Source organism: Papilio machaon, chromosome 12 (genome assembly GCF_912999745.1).
Source record: "Papilio machaon chromosome 12, ilPapMach1.1, whole genome shotgun sequence".
Lineage (NCBI taxonomy): Eukaryota > Metazoa > Arthropoda > Insecta > Lepidoptera > Papilionidae > Papilio > Papilio machaon.
In genome coordinates, this window is record NC_059997.1 from 2,116,593 (window position 1) to 2,131,635 (window position 15,043).

The following is a 15,043-nucleotide window of genomic DNA, read 5'->3' on the forward strand; positions in this document are numbered from 1 at the left end:
CTTATAATGAAAACAAACTCTGCTTTCGTTTGACCTATTACCTAAGTTATGATCTAGAAATAAAAGTTGCTAAGTAATAATAAATTTAGTACTCGTGTGAATATTTTCTCTCTCTGTGTTTAGCACAATATGCGCTATTTGATTCATATTTGTAAATTGCGTTTCAAGAAAAAGTACACAGTTTTTTAATATACTAATTACATTTTTATTACCTTGCTTAAGAGGTGTTAACTTCATATACTAACTTAAGAACTTAACATCGCTTTAGTTTTATCGCATTCCGCTAAAAGTTGAGCTGTAAAATATAATTTATTCCCGGTTGCAGCTTGTGTCTTACTCGAGACTCGGCAAGAATTTACAGGAGACACTCGTTTCTCGAGCGCAGAAAATTGCTCCTACCTCTACAAAGCATCCCGGAAACATGCCACAATTTGTATTATTTGAAATTAACGTTAAATCACACTTCTTAAACTGTTTACTGCACTTTCAATCTTCAAGTTAAATTTGGAGTCATCATAATCAGCTCACTATACGTCCCCACCAAGGAGCTCGGAGCCTACCCTAAGTTAGGGGGACTGGGCCATATTCACCCACGCTGGCCCAGTGTGGGTTGGTTGACTTCACACGTATCATTGAATTTCTTCTCAGATATGTGCAGGTTGCATCACGATGTTTTCCTTCACCGTAAGAATATCGGATAAATGTACAAATGTAAATCACAAGTTGAAAAACACATCGGTACTTGGCGGGATTCGAACCCAGGAACTGCAGATTGCAAGTAAAGTGCTAAACCCCTGAGCCACCGACGCCTCGGTGTCTGTCATAGAGGGTGTTAATTGTGAAAAAAATATGTATACGAACTGTAATTACGTACATGAATTTTTCCTAACACGACAGTAATATTTCGAATTAACAACTTGTAACAGGTGTGATTGCGACGATTCCCGCAATCAAGACGAGGGTACATTAAGAATTATTCTACAGGTAATTTTCATCCAGGACGCGGTAATTTTTCGAAATGAGAGCCCGGTTTAATATTAGTACCGTTGCCTCTGATAAACGGATACTCCCGGCTCGGGTCGCAGCCGAATTAAAACCCTAAGATAATTTACTTGCCTAATTTATTCTGTAGGTTATTGCTTGTCAGATCCCGCTGTATTTTGCTCTGATTGCGCATGCTATTGTTTCATTACGCTCTCCCGGCTCTATGGGCTTAGAGAGCGACGTTTATTCCGCATTCGGACCGGCTCTTTATTTAATTTAATTAGACGACATCCATTTGATGTTTGTTTTATTGACTTGTTCACAGCATCGATTTAAAGGCTTATACAAGTTATTTATAACTTAATACTGGGTATTAAATTACTTTAAGTATCAGTTAAGATTGTCGTTTTAAAGGTGCCAACAAGGCATCTTGCAGGGAACAAGGATCTTATTTAATTCACATGGCCTTTGTGTCTTTATATAATACTAGCTATCGACTGCGACTCCGCCCGCGTGGAATTGCAGAAAACTTAATAGGTAGCTTATGTGTGTTCAGAGTATGTTGTACATCTGTGCCAAATTTCATTAAGATTCGTTGAGCCGTTCCGGAGATACCTTCAAACAAACATCCATCCATCCATCCATCTATACTTTCACATTTAAAATATTTGTAAGATCTCTTTTACTTATTCGCACAATTAAACACAGCGATTATACGAATAAATATCTTCCGCTGGTACTCGTTCAATACTTTGAGTTTAAATTATACTGTACTTACTATACTAGATTATAATTTTATTAATAATAACGCAATATAACCATCTGTGAGAAGGGTGGTATTTGTCAGGAATCCAAGGAACTATAAGTGTCGCATCCTTTCTGAGATCTGTTTATAAATAATAAAGTCAATAAGGCAACCGTATCTATTTGTAATTCTGCATTACCCTTGCATTTTGGGTAAAACGGAAATGAGGGCGACAACAGAATGTATATCCTGTGCCAAACTCAACCACATATGTCAGCAGTTAAGCCCAACGCAGTAAGTCCTACCGAGATAAGTGACTGCTAAAACTATAATTTTATTCCCGGACACGCTTATTATACGCCGTTAGTGTTATCGCTTCTTATTTACTTTGAAAGTGGCACGATAATTATTACTAGCGGGTTCACTATGCCATTTAAATAAATAATACTGACGTAACACATGCAGTATGTTTACTATGTCTGAAATATGTTGCTTGATGTTTGTTTAATCGATTGCAAATTTGTTTGCCAAATATCTACTATCGTTTGTTAATGTGTCGGAATTGTATAATATTTGTACACATGTAATTGGATTTAAACATTGAAATGCATAACATTAATAAGAATAAATTGTTAGATTGCATAATAAGATGTGGTCAAGCGCTGGCTTTTACAATTAAAAAAAAGGAATCCAATGAAGGAGAATTTTTATAACATGCTAACTGTCGCCCGCGACTCCGTCCGCGTGTAACAAAAAAACACTTAATAAGTAGCCTATGTGTTCTTCCAGGCTATGTTCTACATCAATACCAAACTTCATCGAAATCCGTTGAGCCGTTCGGGAGATACCTTCAAACAAACATCCATCCATCTATCCAAACTTTCGCATTTATAATATTAGTAAGATGGGTATGAGACTAAGCAAACATAAGGGTCGTTTTAATTTTTAAAGTTAATACTTTGAAAAATTGTTAATGATCGAATCGATCAGGATATTCTCGTGGCATAATCGGATTAGAGGCAATATCATAACGCATCTTATCCATAAATAAAAAAGGAAGAACCGGTAAATAACATCGTAACGCTACCTCCGCTACTCTAATGAGTCAGAGAGGCGTCCCGGACCGAAATTGAAAATGGCCCGGGCCTCAATAAACCATTTGTATTCAAACGCGCCTCGCCGACCGGCCGCATTTTAATTTACTTACTCGTATTAAAAGTGTGCGTGATTCGAATGAAATGTTTATTTTTTTCATCCCAGACACTTTATTGTTGATTGAAGGCAAAAGTTAATATCGGCCAGCGTTCAAACTGTTAACATTCAAGGCGGCTTCTTCCTGTATATATTCCGTTTACAGGAAATATCTATCCCAAATTGAATAAGCGTCCGCGTAATAAAGACCCTTTGTCCTTCATCGTTTGCTTTTTCAATGTAACCTTTTTTGATGGTAATAATTTAAATTTTACCTTTTCAATCGACAAAAGCTTTTAATGCACGAATACAAGTGTTAGATTCAGAACCATTCAAATTCATCATTTATCTTTTCTTTTTTATCTTTTCATTATTCTTTTGCAAAGGCATAAAACATTCGAAATTTTTTGATGATGAGCATGTATGATGGAAAAAGATATATCAGTTGTTTTTTATTTATACCTCCTCCTAAATATTGTCTGGCCTATGGCTTCATAGAGCAAAAGGGCACGAAACAAAGTCAACGCCAATTAATATTCAGCAGTTGGCGGCCACGTCTAATGAAATTACCACAACAAAGCGCCGGCAGCGCTGCGCGGGCTTGTTGCGCTAATATAAACATCGAATCCAGCGATAAAAGCGAAGCGAGAAATTAAAATAAAAAGCACTTTCGAACGCCAGAGCACGAATTACAGCGGTTCATATAGTTTTAGAATTATTTATAGCGGAAGAGTGGAAAACGGTTTAGATATTTTCAGTGAATGTTAGACGTGAATAAAATCTTTGAAGGCGATTTGGACTGCCCCATCGGAGTTGAATTTTTTCCCTTGCAAGAAGTTATCCAAATTTCGAAAAAAATGGTAATCTGTTGGAGCAAGGTCCGGGGAGTACGGAGGATGTCTTAGACTTTCCAATTGAAGCTCTTCTAATTTAGTAGCCGTCTGTTGCGCAGTGTGTTGTCTAGCGTTGTCGTGAAGCAGCAGTGGCCTGGAGCGATTGACCAGCCTAGGTTGTTTAGCCGCTAGCTTTTCCATCATGGTTTGCAATTGCTGACAATAGACATCAGCCGTAATAGTCTGGCCAGATTTGAGAAAACTGTAATGAACAATACCGGCACTAGTCCACCAAACGCTTACAAGTAACTTTTTTGAGGTTAATTTTCGCTTGGGGCAGGATTTGGCTGGCTGGCCAAGATCCAACCATTGCGCTGAGCGCTTCCGATTATCGTAAAGAACCCATTTTTCATCACAGGTAATGATTCGGTTTAAAATACCTTCATTATTGTGCCGGTTTAGTAATGTAACGCAACAGTCGACGCGCGTTTGCCGGTTTGCTTCAGTCAATTCGTGAGGTACCCACCTTTCAAGCTTTTTAATCTTCCCAATTTGCTTCAAGTGAATTAAAACAGTTTTATCACTAACATCGCAGCCTGCAGCTAACTCGGACGTGGTTTGCGATGGATCCGCTTCCACAATAGCCTTCAACTCTTCATTATCAACTTGAGTCTCAGGCCGTCCACGGGGCTTGTTCTGCAGATCGAAATTTCCAGAACGAAAACGTTGGAACCAAAAACGAACTGTGTTTTCTTTTTCAACACGACCGCCATACACATCATTCACCCTTCGAGTCGTTTTCGCAGCACTAGTGCCACGGCGGAACTCGTACTCGTAAATAATGCGATATTTTAAGTTTTCCATTTTGTAAAATGAGTGACGCAAACAGAAAAAAACAGAAGAAAAAAAACAAATGAATGACGGTCTCGAACCACAAATACATGAGTCTATAGCTGTACAAATTTGAATTTGGAATTCCTTACCAAAGAGGAGAAATTCGTGATTAAAGTGGCCAGTACGAAAAACGCCAATTTCATATGTAAGGACCTAATATTTATGGTCATACTTTATAACTGTAATGTTTGGTAACATCCAGGTACCAAGTTAACAATGCGTTGGACCAATTTGATTAAAGACTACAAATAAAAATATATTCTGCATGTATGTATGGAAACAGCACTTGAAACTTCATACAAAAGCGTAGTCGTCATCACCCTAATTTTCTAAGAAACTGACATAACACGCTTTGACGGGAGTTCAGTCAAAAGTCACTGTATATATAACCTGTCTATAAAACGTAGGGACTCTCGGTTACAGAGTTATATTAAGAGAAAAAAAGTTAATTTAGATAGAAGCGAAATGATGAAGGATGATTTATGACGTCGGCTTCCTGCATCGCTCCCCGGGCGGCATGTAATTAGATTTGCCGCCGTCGCCTGCGAGCGGAGTAAACACCTTGAAGGCATCAGGTGGTGTGCGAGCTACCTAATGTACTCATCGGTTAAGTATACCTCCTATAAGACATTACAGAGTGTACAGTTGTTTATCGCGTAATGTAAGGAGTCTGCGAACAAGCTACGATAAACTGATACTTGTCTCGGTTACTTGTGTTTTTGTTAGTTGACACATAGATTGATATCCGGCTTTTTATAGCGTATTATGACATTTGTTTCTTTGAACTTAAAATCTTTAGTAGTTTTCTCATTAAAATCGAGTAACACATCAAGGCGTTTATTTATCTATATGGCTAATTGCCTTCAGCTTTTATAAAGAAATTAATTACCAATTAAATCTAAAATTATAATGTCTGTGAAATGTACAAATTTATATTTTAGGGCCGTTTATAATTTTGCAAAAGCCCAAAGCAAATACTCTCGACGTAAATATTTTTTGTATGTTTTTTTACGGAGATGTATAGCCAAACAGGAGCGTCGCGTTTTTCCGCAGCCGCCCAACTTTGACACCTTATTGTCTCATGCAATATGCATGATAATATCCCCATCGCGCCGGAAAATTCTAAGGGGAGTTGCCTCCAGTAATTGGTGAAAATCGACCCACGCTCCCTCGTCCCTATCAACGTTGGATCTGCCGAAAATATACATCAGCCAAAATGATAACTTTTTGTCGAATAAAGAAAAATATTTTTTATCCTTTATCTGTCAAGGTCTGTTTTCCATTGTATTCCTCTGTATTGACCGGTCGGATTACAAGTAACCTCGTATTCTTACTCGTTATTTTAGGTCAACGTTTCCCCAAGATGTAATGTTAAAAAATTTCCCTCAATTGGAACTGATCATATTTTTATTTCATCAATATATTCCGAAATATTTGGTTCATAACAAAACAAATGGTCGCGAATTTATTTTTGAGTAAGATTTATAAATATCGATAGTATAAAAAGCCTAATACTTACCTTAAAATTTTGTTTTTCTTTACATTGTAAAGGGCATCAAAAATTTCATTTTATGAAATTTTAACTTACAGTAGGCAAATCTAAGAAAATCGAGATAAATATGAATTGAATCTTTTATATTTTACAACTAAAAAAACTACGTGACTTATTGTGGAAATATAACATTTTATGAATAACTTTACGTATGCAGAGAATACTCTCTGAATATATAACTTTGAGGTAATATTGTTTACGATAAGCAGAAAATCTTGTCACGGGCACTCCATCCACGGATACATTTATAGAGCCCGTATGGGGGGGATACAGTAAGCTTAAACCGCGCGTGACTCACGACCACAACTTTTGTCAAGCTTTTTGCTGCTAAAAATTTATTTTTTCAAAAATAGATCACTGTTCACTGGCTAATACTCTAAATCTTTATATGACAATTTATAAAATATATCCCTTTATCAGTGGCCATCAGACTTGCTTATTATAATTATAGAATTGTTATCAAATATAATGGTTGCGTTATGCCTTTACGACAACTTTATTCATATATTAACTGTCGCCCAATACTTTGAACGCGCGGCATTAAAAAAAAACTTAATAAGTAGCCTATGTGTTCTTTCAAACTATGTTCTACATCTGTGCTAAATTTCATCAAGATCCGTTGAGACGTTCCGGAGATACCTTCAAACAAATCCATTCATTTATCTATCTAAACATTCGCATTTATAATATTAGTAAGATTAGTAAAATGCATTAACATTGAGAAACATAATCTATATATATAAAAGAAAGTCGTGTTAGTTACACTATTTATAACTCAAGAACGGCTGAATCGATTTGACTGAAAATTGGTGGGCAGGTAGCTTAGAACCAGGAAACGGACATAGGATAATTTTTACCCCGTTTTCTATTTGTTTATTCCGCGCGGACAGAGTCGCGGGTAAAAGCTAGTAATGGATTAATAAAATAATATAAAAGAATTGAATACTTTATTCTTGATTTACTTTTAGTCAATCTAATGTCTGGCTAAAGAAAATTGCGTAAAAAATACATTTGCACACTAATCTTTACATCTGTGTGTCCCAATGATGAACAGTCGTTTGTGTTTCAAAGGACGTCGTATACAACTTGTCCTGTGACTTTACGTTTTTATTGTACGTACACTGGTACATTCTTATATTTAGCTATTTTTCCCAACATACTGGAACTGATTTAAGTTTTTTTTTTAAACCACAATGTATTAATTTTATAGGACATAAAATTGACTGCTTTGTTTGTTTCGATTATATTATGACTTAATTATAATGAATTCTTTTTTTTAAGTGTTTTAAATAAATACCTATTAAATACGAATGAAATTTCTATAATAATTATTTTTATCCACTTTATAGGATAAAACAGATTTAAAATAAAATTTACTTTTTGTAGAAATGTATATTGAGAAACATGAGTAGAAAAGACATCAAAAATACAACAGACAGTCAGAATATGTTCTTTTTTCTTAATGCCATTGAACCAAAAATATGTCAAACCTCCATGAACATCCGCAAACACCTTCGATTTAAATGAGTCTAGTGTTAAGTTAATGTTATTCTAACATTTATCCATCGTTGGTTCGCTTTGTTAGAATTAATGTATTGTTTAGTTTTAAGTGTTAACGTTAAGCTCTTCACGATATGTTGTTTAAAGGTACATTCATTTTTTACATTTTTAAATCATAAAATAATAAATAATTTACTCATAAAAACTATTTACAGAGGCTTAGAAACGCAGGGAAAACAAATATATATACATATTTATACTAGTAGTAGCCCGCGACTCTGTCCGCGCGGAATTAAAAAAAAGCTTAATTAGTAGCCTATGTGTTCTTCCAGACTATGTTCTACATCTGTGTCAAATTTTATCAAGATTCGTTGAGCGGTTCCGGACATACCTTCAAACAAACATCCATCCATCCATCTAAACTTGCACTTGATTTTTATTAAAATAGATATCAGATGGTAAGTGGCAAAGACAAGTATTATTTTCCTTTTAAATTATTCATTTATAATATTGAATTCAAAAAAAAAAGTTGTGAACAAAGAAAACATCCATAAATATTCAGTTTGAAAATTTTCTTTTTTGTAACGATTTTTCTTAAACTAGAAGATATTTTTGTTTCGAATGTTATCTTGACAAGTTATTCTATAGCCAAATTTGTTTCTGAACGGAATGTAAAATAACATTTCATGTTAGTAATTACCCAAACTAAAGGCGGTTTGCGGACAGACATAAAGAAAAACAGACAGATAAAAAATTAAAAAAAAAAGTTTTTTTCGTTATAGGTTATTTATTTATTTATTTACAATACAATGATAACCTAAAATAGAACTATGTCCCACAAAATTATATAAAATAATTTGACTGTGGGATCAAAAAATTTAATTTAAATTTAAATTGATATAAAATAAAATTAGATAAGTATGATAATTAAAATTATTATAAATTTAATTTAAATTAATATAAAATAATAATAAATAGGTTAAAGTGTTTACAAAACTTACACGAAAAATGAATACAGACACTCCAATTTTATTAACACATATCAAACAATTACAATTACAAATAATCTAGTGTGTATGGATCCTTATCGGATCTATTATTAATGCCTACAGCCTTCTCGTAGATCCTAAAAAAGTTTTTTATGTTTCCAAGAGGTGAGGTACGCTGAAGTTAGTTATTTTATAACGAAAATAACTCATTATTATTTTCTTATATGCATACATTGTTGACCGGCTCTGAGTTTTACGTACTGATATAAAATATTTTAATACGGCCATCTCAGTGCACTATGCTTTAAACAATTTTTATATTCACTTAAAATGTAAGTTTATAAAGATTTTTATTGATTAATGGAGAAACATGGGTAATGTTTTTATCTCTACCTTTACCTTCTACTCTTTATTGTCATGATTTTTTACCTTGAATCTAGATATTTTTAAATAACCGTACCACAACGCCTTTTTTTATTTTTTATGTAATTCAATGTTGACTTAATTGCAAGAACCATATCAGTCAAATTATGTTTGATTACTTTATCCAAATATCCTAAGTTAATGAAAATCATTTATAAAGATTTTTTTTAATCTACTAAATTAACTAATAAATCGATTCAAATACACGTTTTTCTTTGTATATTGTTTTCATGCTATTATTTCAAGCTGGATTCTAAGTACCTAATGCGCCAAAACTCGGATCGAGGAGTCTCATACCGAGCCTGACGGAACCCGGAATCAAAGATGAAATGCCAAATATTTACCTTTAGGAATTATATTTAACTATACAATAAATATGCGAAGGAATTGAAAGATATTTGTGAAGTCAACCCACACTGCGCCAGCGTGGTTAACTATGACCTAGTCACCCTTAACTGAGGGTAGGCTCCAAGCCCCTTAGTAGGAACGTATAGTGAGCTGATGATGATGATGGTACAAAAAATATTCTACGTATACAATTTAAAATATGATATATAATTATTAAAAATTTTAATTTGTTTAGGATAAATATTGTGTCGATTATACCAGGAAATTGAGTGGAATGAAGTCCATAGCTCGTGTTTAATGGTCCCGGAGGAAGGCTCTATTAGTTTCATACGTCGCTTCAGATTTATGGCCCAATTGCTGGGATGTGTGAAAAATGGATTCTCATTGTACCTGACTTGTTGTTGTTCGTTTCATGTTCTCATTATTATAGACAACTCTGGGAACAAAATAACATCTGCTCCATTGAGTGAATAAAATATAAGTTAGTACTTCAACTACATCATAATGAAATATGTAGTAAAAGTAAAAGTTTTACTCTCTATTATATATATATATATATAATATATACAATGTTATATATATATATATATAACATTGTATATTGTTAAGTCTTGCAATATCTTTTAATTCAAGTGTACTCTGCAAATTATTTGAAAAACATAATACATTTATTTCTAGAACACATTGAAAAGTGATAATGCTGAGCTTCGAGCCGTTAAATTTCGCATTCGGTGCTATAAAGGCCATAATTATTTTTATTTCCCCAAAAAAAAAATAAAGCGAACACACATTACAGTGCAGAGAGCGTACGCGATTCATATTAATGCGGGCTATTAACCACTGAACGCTCGATAAATTCCCAAGGGCGATAGAATAGCGATTTATTTACGTATGGAACGGTGTTCTGACGTAAAATATCGCCAACGCCTACTCCTCCGCGTATCTAGACTTTGTGAAATTGCTGCCTTATCGTGCGATGATATACTGATCCTTGAATAAACCGCTGAGGAAGCGAGAGCCATGCTGGAAATAATATGTGAACAACTTCATAGTCTCATTATTTTTGTCTTGGACAAAAAACTTGACTTACTTTATGGTATGAAAGATAGTTTCCTCTCATATTCTATTGTAGTCTGTCTTTTATCTTACTATTTTTAATTTCATCCTTCCATTGCAATCTGTTTAACTATTTATCTAAAGCGATTACATTCTTGAAATATTTATGTTTATCTATTTGGAATGTTGAAAGAGTTATTTATAACTCTTTCTGATTTCCATACACGTTGCCGTAATCCGGCGAGCGATTATATCAACAAAGCAATTAAAGGTCAACGACCTATTCGCTTTGATGTACAACACGTTCGATTCGTACAGATACAATTTTATTGTCTTCTGTGAAACCAGTTTCCGGTGACTGTTTTCCACAATTCGCATTTGTTCCGCAAGATTTCCTTTGAGGCGAACTATTGTTGTTAGGTGATTGTAGATTGCTTGTTTAATTTTTATGTTATTGTTTGACAACTATTCATAAGTGACTTTTGAGAGGATATTTAACGTTCACTATAACTTCAGACTTGACGGAACTAATGTTTTTTATTTTTGTTTACACTTCAACTCTTCATCATCCTATTGTTATTGTTGAAAAAACATTTTATTTTCAATATCCTATGTTTAGTATCCGAATATAATCTCTCAGTTAACAAATCTTACTTCTTTCTTATATTATTTTAAATCCGAATGTTTAGATGGATGGATGTTTGTTTGAAGGTATCTCCGGAACGGCTCAGCAGATCTTGAAATTTGGCACAGATGTAGAAAGTGTTCTGGAAGAACACATAGGCTACTTATTACTTTTTTATACCGCGCGGACGGAGTCGCGGGCGACAGCTAGTATTTCATAAAATGAAGATCATTATAATTTTAACTTCTCTTGTATTTTATATAGACCTTTATTTCTGTCACACTATTCACAAACAAAATTATACACTACAAAACGAACACAACATCCCAAACACAATTATGTTCATATAATGATTTAGTTGTAATAACTGTATTCACATCTGCTGACACAAAAGGAAGCCAATTGCCTTATTATCAACTCCGTAGCACCAAGTTACTCATCCATATTCCCATTTTCGATTTTTATCGTGTCTTCCCTCACAATGGAACTCTCCATGTGAATAATGGTGTAAGTGTAGACGCCTGACAGAACCGAGATATAAATCTTTCAATAATCGATGTCGGCCCGATGTTTATTTATTGCAACGATACTGTGAGCATATCGACATTTTTTTCCTCGATATTAACAATAGCGATGATTTATAAGCCCTTATTCTCGGCGCGAATCTCATTGTAGCAGGCACGAAGTGAACCGTAATAATAAACGCTTTGCAAACATCACAGAGTAAATCTTAACGGTTAATTTGTCATTGTGTATCTGATTGCTCGTTTCAATACTGATGAATGTACCTTTTAGTTTATTTTAATTACGATGTATGATATTTTCCGTGGCTTTTACATTTAACAATATGAAATAAGGATAACTTTCGTAATTTGTCAGTTTTTTTGCAGAATTTGATTTGTTTTTAAAGTAAGTGGTGCCTCAAAAAATTAAGTGCTGATTTTACGTAATTTATCCTCCATTTAGGTACAAATTAATATTAGTAAGTAAGTTATTGTATATAATATATTGTTTAAAGCTGTATACAAAAGTTTAAATTGTAAACGTAAACACAAAAAATACGACAACCATATGCAATCTGAATATAATTACTCTCGGACAGACGAAATAGAAATCGAAACAGAAGAAACCGAGCCGCCTCCAGAAATACCAGAAATTCAAGAAATTCCAGAAATTTCGGAAATTCCCGAAATTGCAGAACTACCAGAAATACCGGAAAATCCAGATATATCACAAACTCCAGATATTCCACAAAACCCAGATATTCCGCAAAGTCCAGATATTCCACTGAATCCAGATATTCCAGAAATGCCTGAAGGTTCAGAAGTATATACAGAAGAGACAATTTCTGGAATACCAGTTGTGAACGATTCATCAATTTTATTTATACGTTATCTCACACGTAAGTTATGTACTTGTAAGGTATTCATCTATTTCAGGGATTATCGGAGTTTTCATCGAGCTATCACATAATTTATATATAATTTGTTACCGTTTTGTTTTATTACTTATTATTAAATTTTTTGTAGTGTCCAATATTAAAGGAAATTCCAAACTACTGTATTTTGGTAGCACATCGATTATGTTTATTTAAATACATATTTTTTCATATATACAGAGTGTTCGAGAAATACGTGTACAGCAGAGCACAACATATTCCTTGGTTGGAAATATTGGGTTGTTCGGAAAGTCGTTTCGTTTTTACTTCTATTTTCTATGTTTATTTCTATTTTTAATAATGCCTTTATCATCTCCAACCGACCTTCCAGGACGTGGTGCATCTTCGTCGAAAATACACGAATCCTAAGTCGAGAAAAAACGAAACGACTTTCCGAACGACCCATCATAATGATTCAACTTGTCTGTACTACTGCACAAAAAAACAATTCATTTTGTCGCCTACTCATTTTCTCTGATACTAAATTTCAGTTATTAATTTATTTAGTTGCAATTGGTTTTGTAATTCTTTGCTGAGCACGAAAATGTGACAAGGCGAGACGCAATTTCAGCATTTTCATCCCTTCGAATAATAAATATTCGGCAATAATTGATAGCAATATTTCCCTTTGTTGCGCTGTGATTTCGTCGGGTAGACAGTTTTATTGGTCGTCGATTCCACCGTAAAACACCACTGACAATTTTTAGTCCGGCCATTACATCGGCAAGCGGACCGCTCGCTCTGTGGATATGGTTCTGTTAGAGTATAAAAATTGTCCGACCGGTTAATTTACTGAATTGAATTGATGCCGCAGTGTTTGTAGTCCATGCGTTATTTGCTTGTCAGAGAATTCCTATAAAACTATTTCATCATACTACATATTGTTAGACGTTATAAATTATTATAAGGGGTATTGATTTTAGAGGACATTTACATCAGGATGAAAAATAACAGTATGGCAAATAACAATTAAATATAATTTGGGAGTAGGAAAGTCTGACAATTAATTTACTTAAGTCACTAGGACTTAAGTAAATTAAATGTGCAAAGGGAACTCCACCACCCGAGGCGTGAGAAGCGCAAAATTTCTTGATAAATCTTTCCTCATGTTGAAATGACGAGTAAGGGCTAAATCGCCTCGACGAAAGCAATTTAATTTTCGTACATGGTGGCGTCTAGGCCGCGCTTAATTTAATCCAGCTTAGGTGGCGCGAACGGCGTAAAAAATGGCCGCCTCTTTTTATTTGTATGCGTACGTCGGCACGTCCTCGCGCCCGTTTCAATCCCGCGCACATATAAAACGTGACCATTCACATCCTAGTCCGTCGAGAAATAAACATAATCCGTCACGCGAATTTGCTTTACCGATGTTGATTTAAATACAAAAATATGTATTTGTTATAGCGAAATTATTGGTATCTGACAAGCAATTGTAAATCGAAAGTACAGTCATTAAGTTGTCGCATTCGAATAGATTACTTTTATTTACGTTCGGGGTTTTTGAGGATAATTTGTACGGTCCCACGTGTGACGCTCCGGTTGATATGAATCGTTTTATGCTCGCCAGCTTATACCGCGGTCAAAGCGGATCCTACCTGTTTTTTTGGATATCTCTAATCCGAGCTCCAACCTAGGCGGTGTCCTCTCCATGAATATTTTAATTCCTGTGTGGCAATCTCCAAAAATATGTTGCCCCCGTTCGTTTATTAATGTCATATCGATCGCTGGATACCCTACCCAAGGGACGGCCACGGATCGTATAGAGAAGTAAATGGGATTTCATTTTCTAGTTCAGAAATCAAACGTTCCCCGCGGTCCACGTCCAATGTTCTACCGGCACTCTCCGGAGACATTTTGTTCTAGATTGTTTGCAAAATTCCGTGAGCTTAAATTAAAAGTTAACTTGTGTGACGTACTATGTTAATTTTTTATATTCATATTTTTAAGACACCACTCTTATTGTAAACATTCCTAATCTTCTTTGATAATGGACACTACAACGATAGACCATTGTTATTATTTGTTTGTTTTTTATCATTTTAATACTGTTAAAGGATACTTAATACATTACCAATTTATTGTCATGCCGCAACTTTAAAGAAACAGAAACGTTATCCATTACTAATAATGGATGTTTTTTGTGTGCGCAGATCCACCCGAAATAACGATTCGACCGCAGAACCTGCAAGTACGAGTGAACGGAATCGCCGCCTTCTATTGTGCCGCCCGAGGAGACCCCATACCCAACATTCAGTGGCGAAAGAACGGCAAACGAGTTTCTAGTAAGTATTGTCCATTGTTATATTCTATATGAGTACTCAACGTTCAAAAGGAAAAACACATAGGTATTAAAAGGCTTCTAACAAATATACAACGCTTCTATGTATTTCTGTTATTGAAAGAAGTGTAAAAAGGGACATTGCTTTTTATAAATATATCAGAAGTCGGTAATGACGCTCGTAAGC

The 15,043-nt window shown here is 34.6% G+C and overlaps 1 protein-coding gene across 5 annotated transcripts in view; it reads left to right on the forward strand.

Annotated features, from left to right (window-relative positions):
* The window catches only part of LOC106713714 (tyrosine-protein phosphatase Lar), a 294,107-nt gene that overhangs the window by 210,740 nt on the left and 68,324 nt on the right, over positions 1–15,043 (forward strand). For all 5 annotated transcript variants that reach the window (XM_045680203.1, XM_045680206.1, XM_045680204.1 and 2 more), the window contains exon 4: positions 14,729–14,860. In XM_045680203.1, the coding sequence (XP_045536159.1) occupies positions 14,729–14,860 (132 nt within the window). The remainder of the gene's footprint in view (positions 1–14,728; positions 14,861–15,043) is intronic.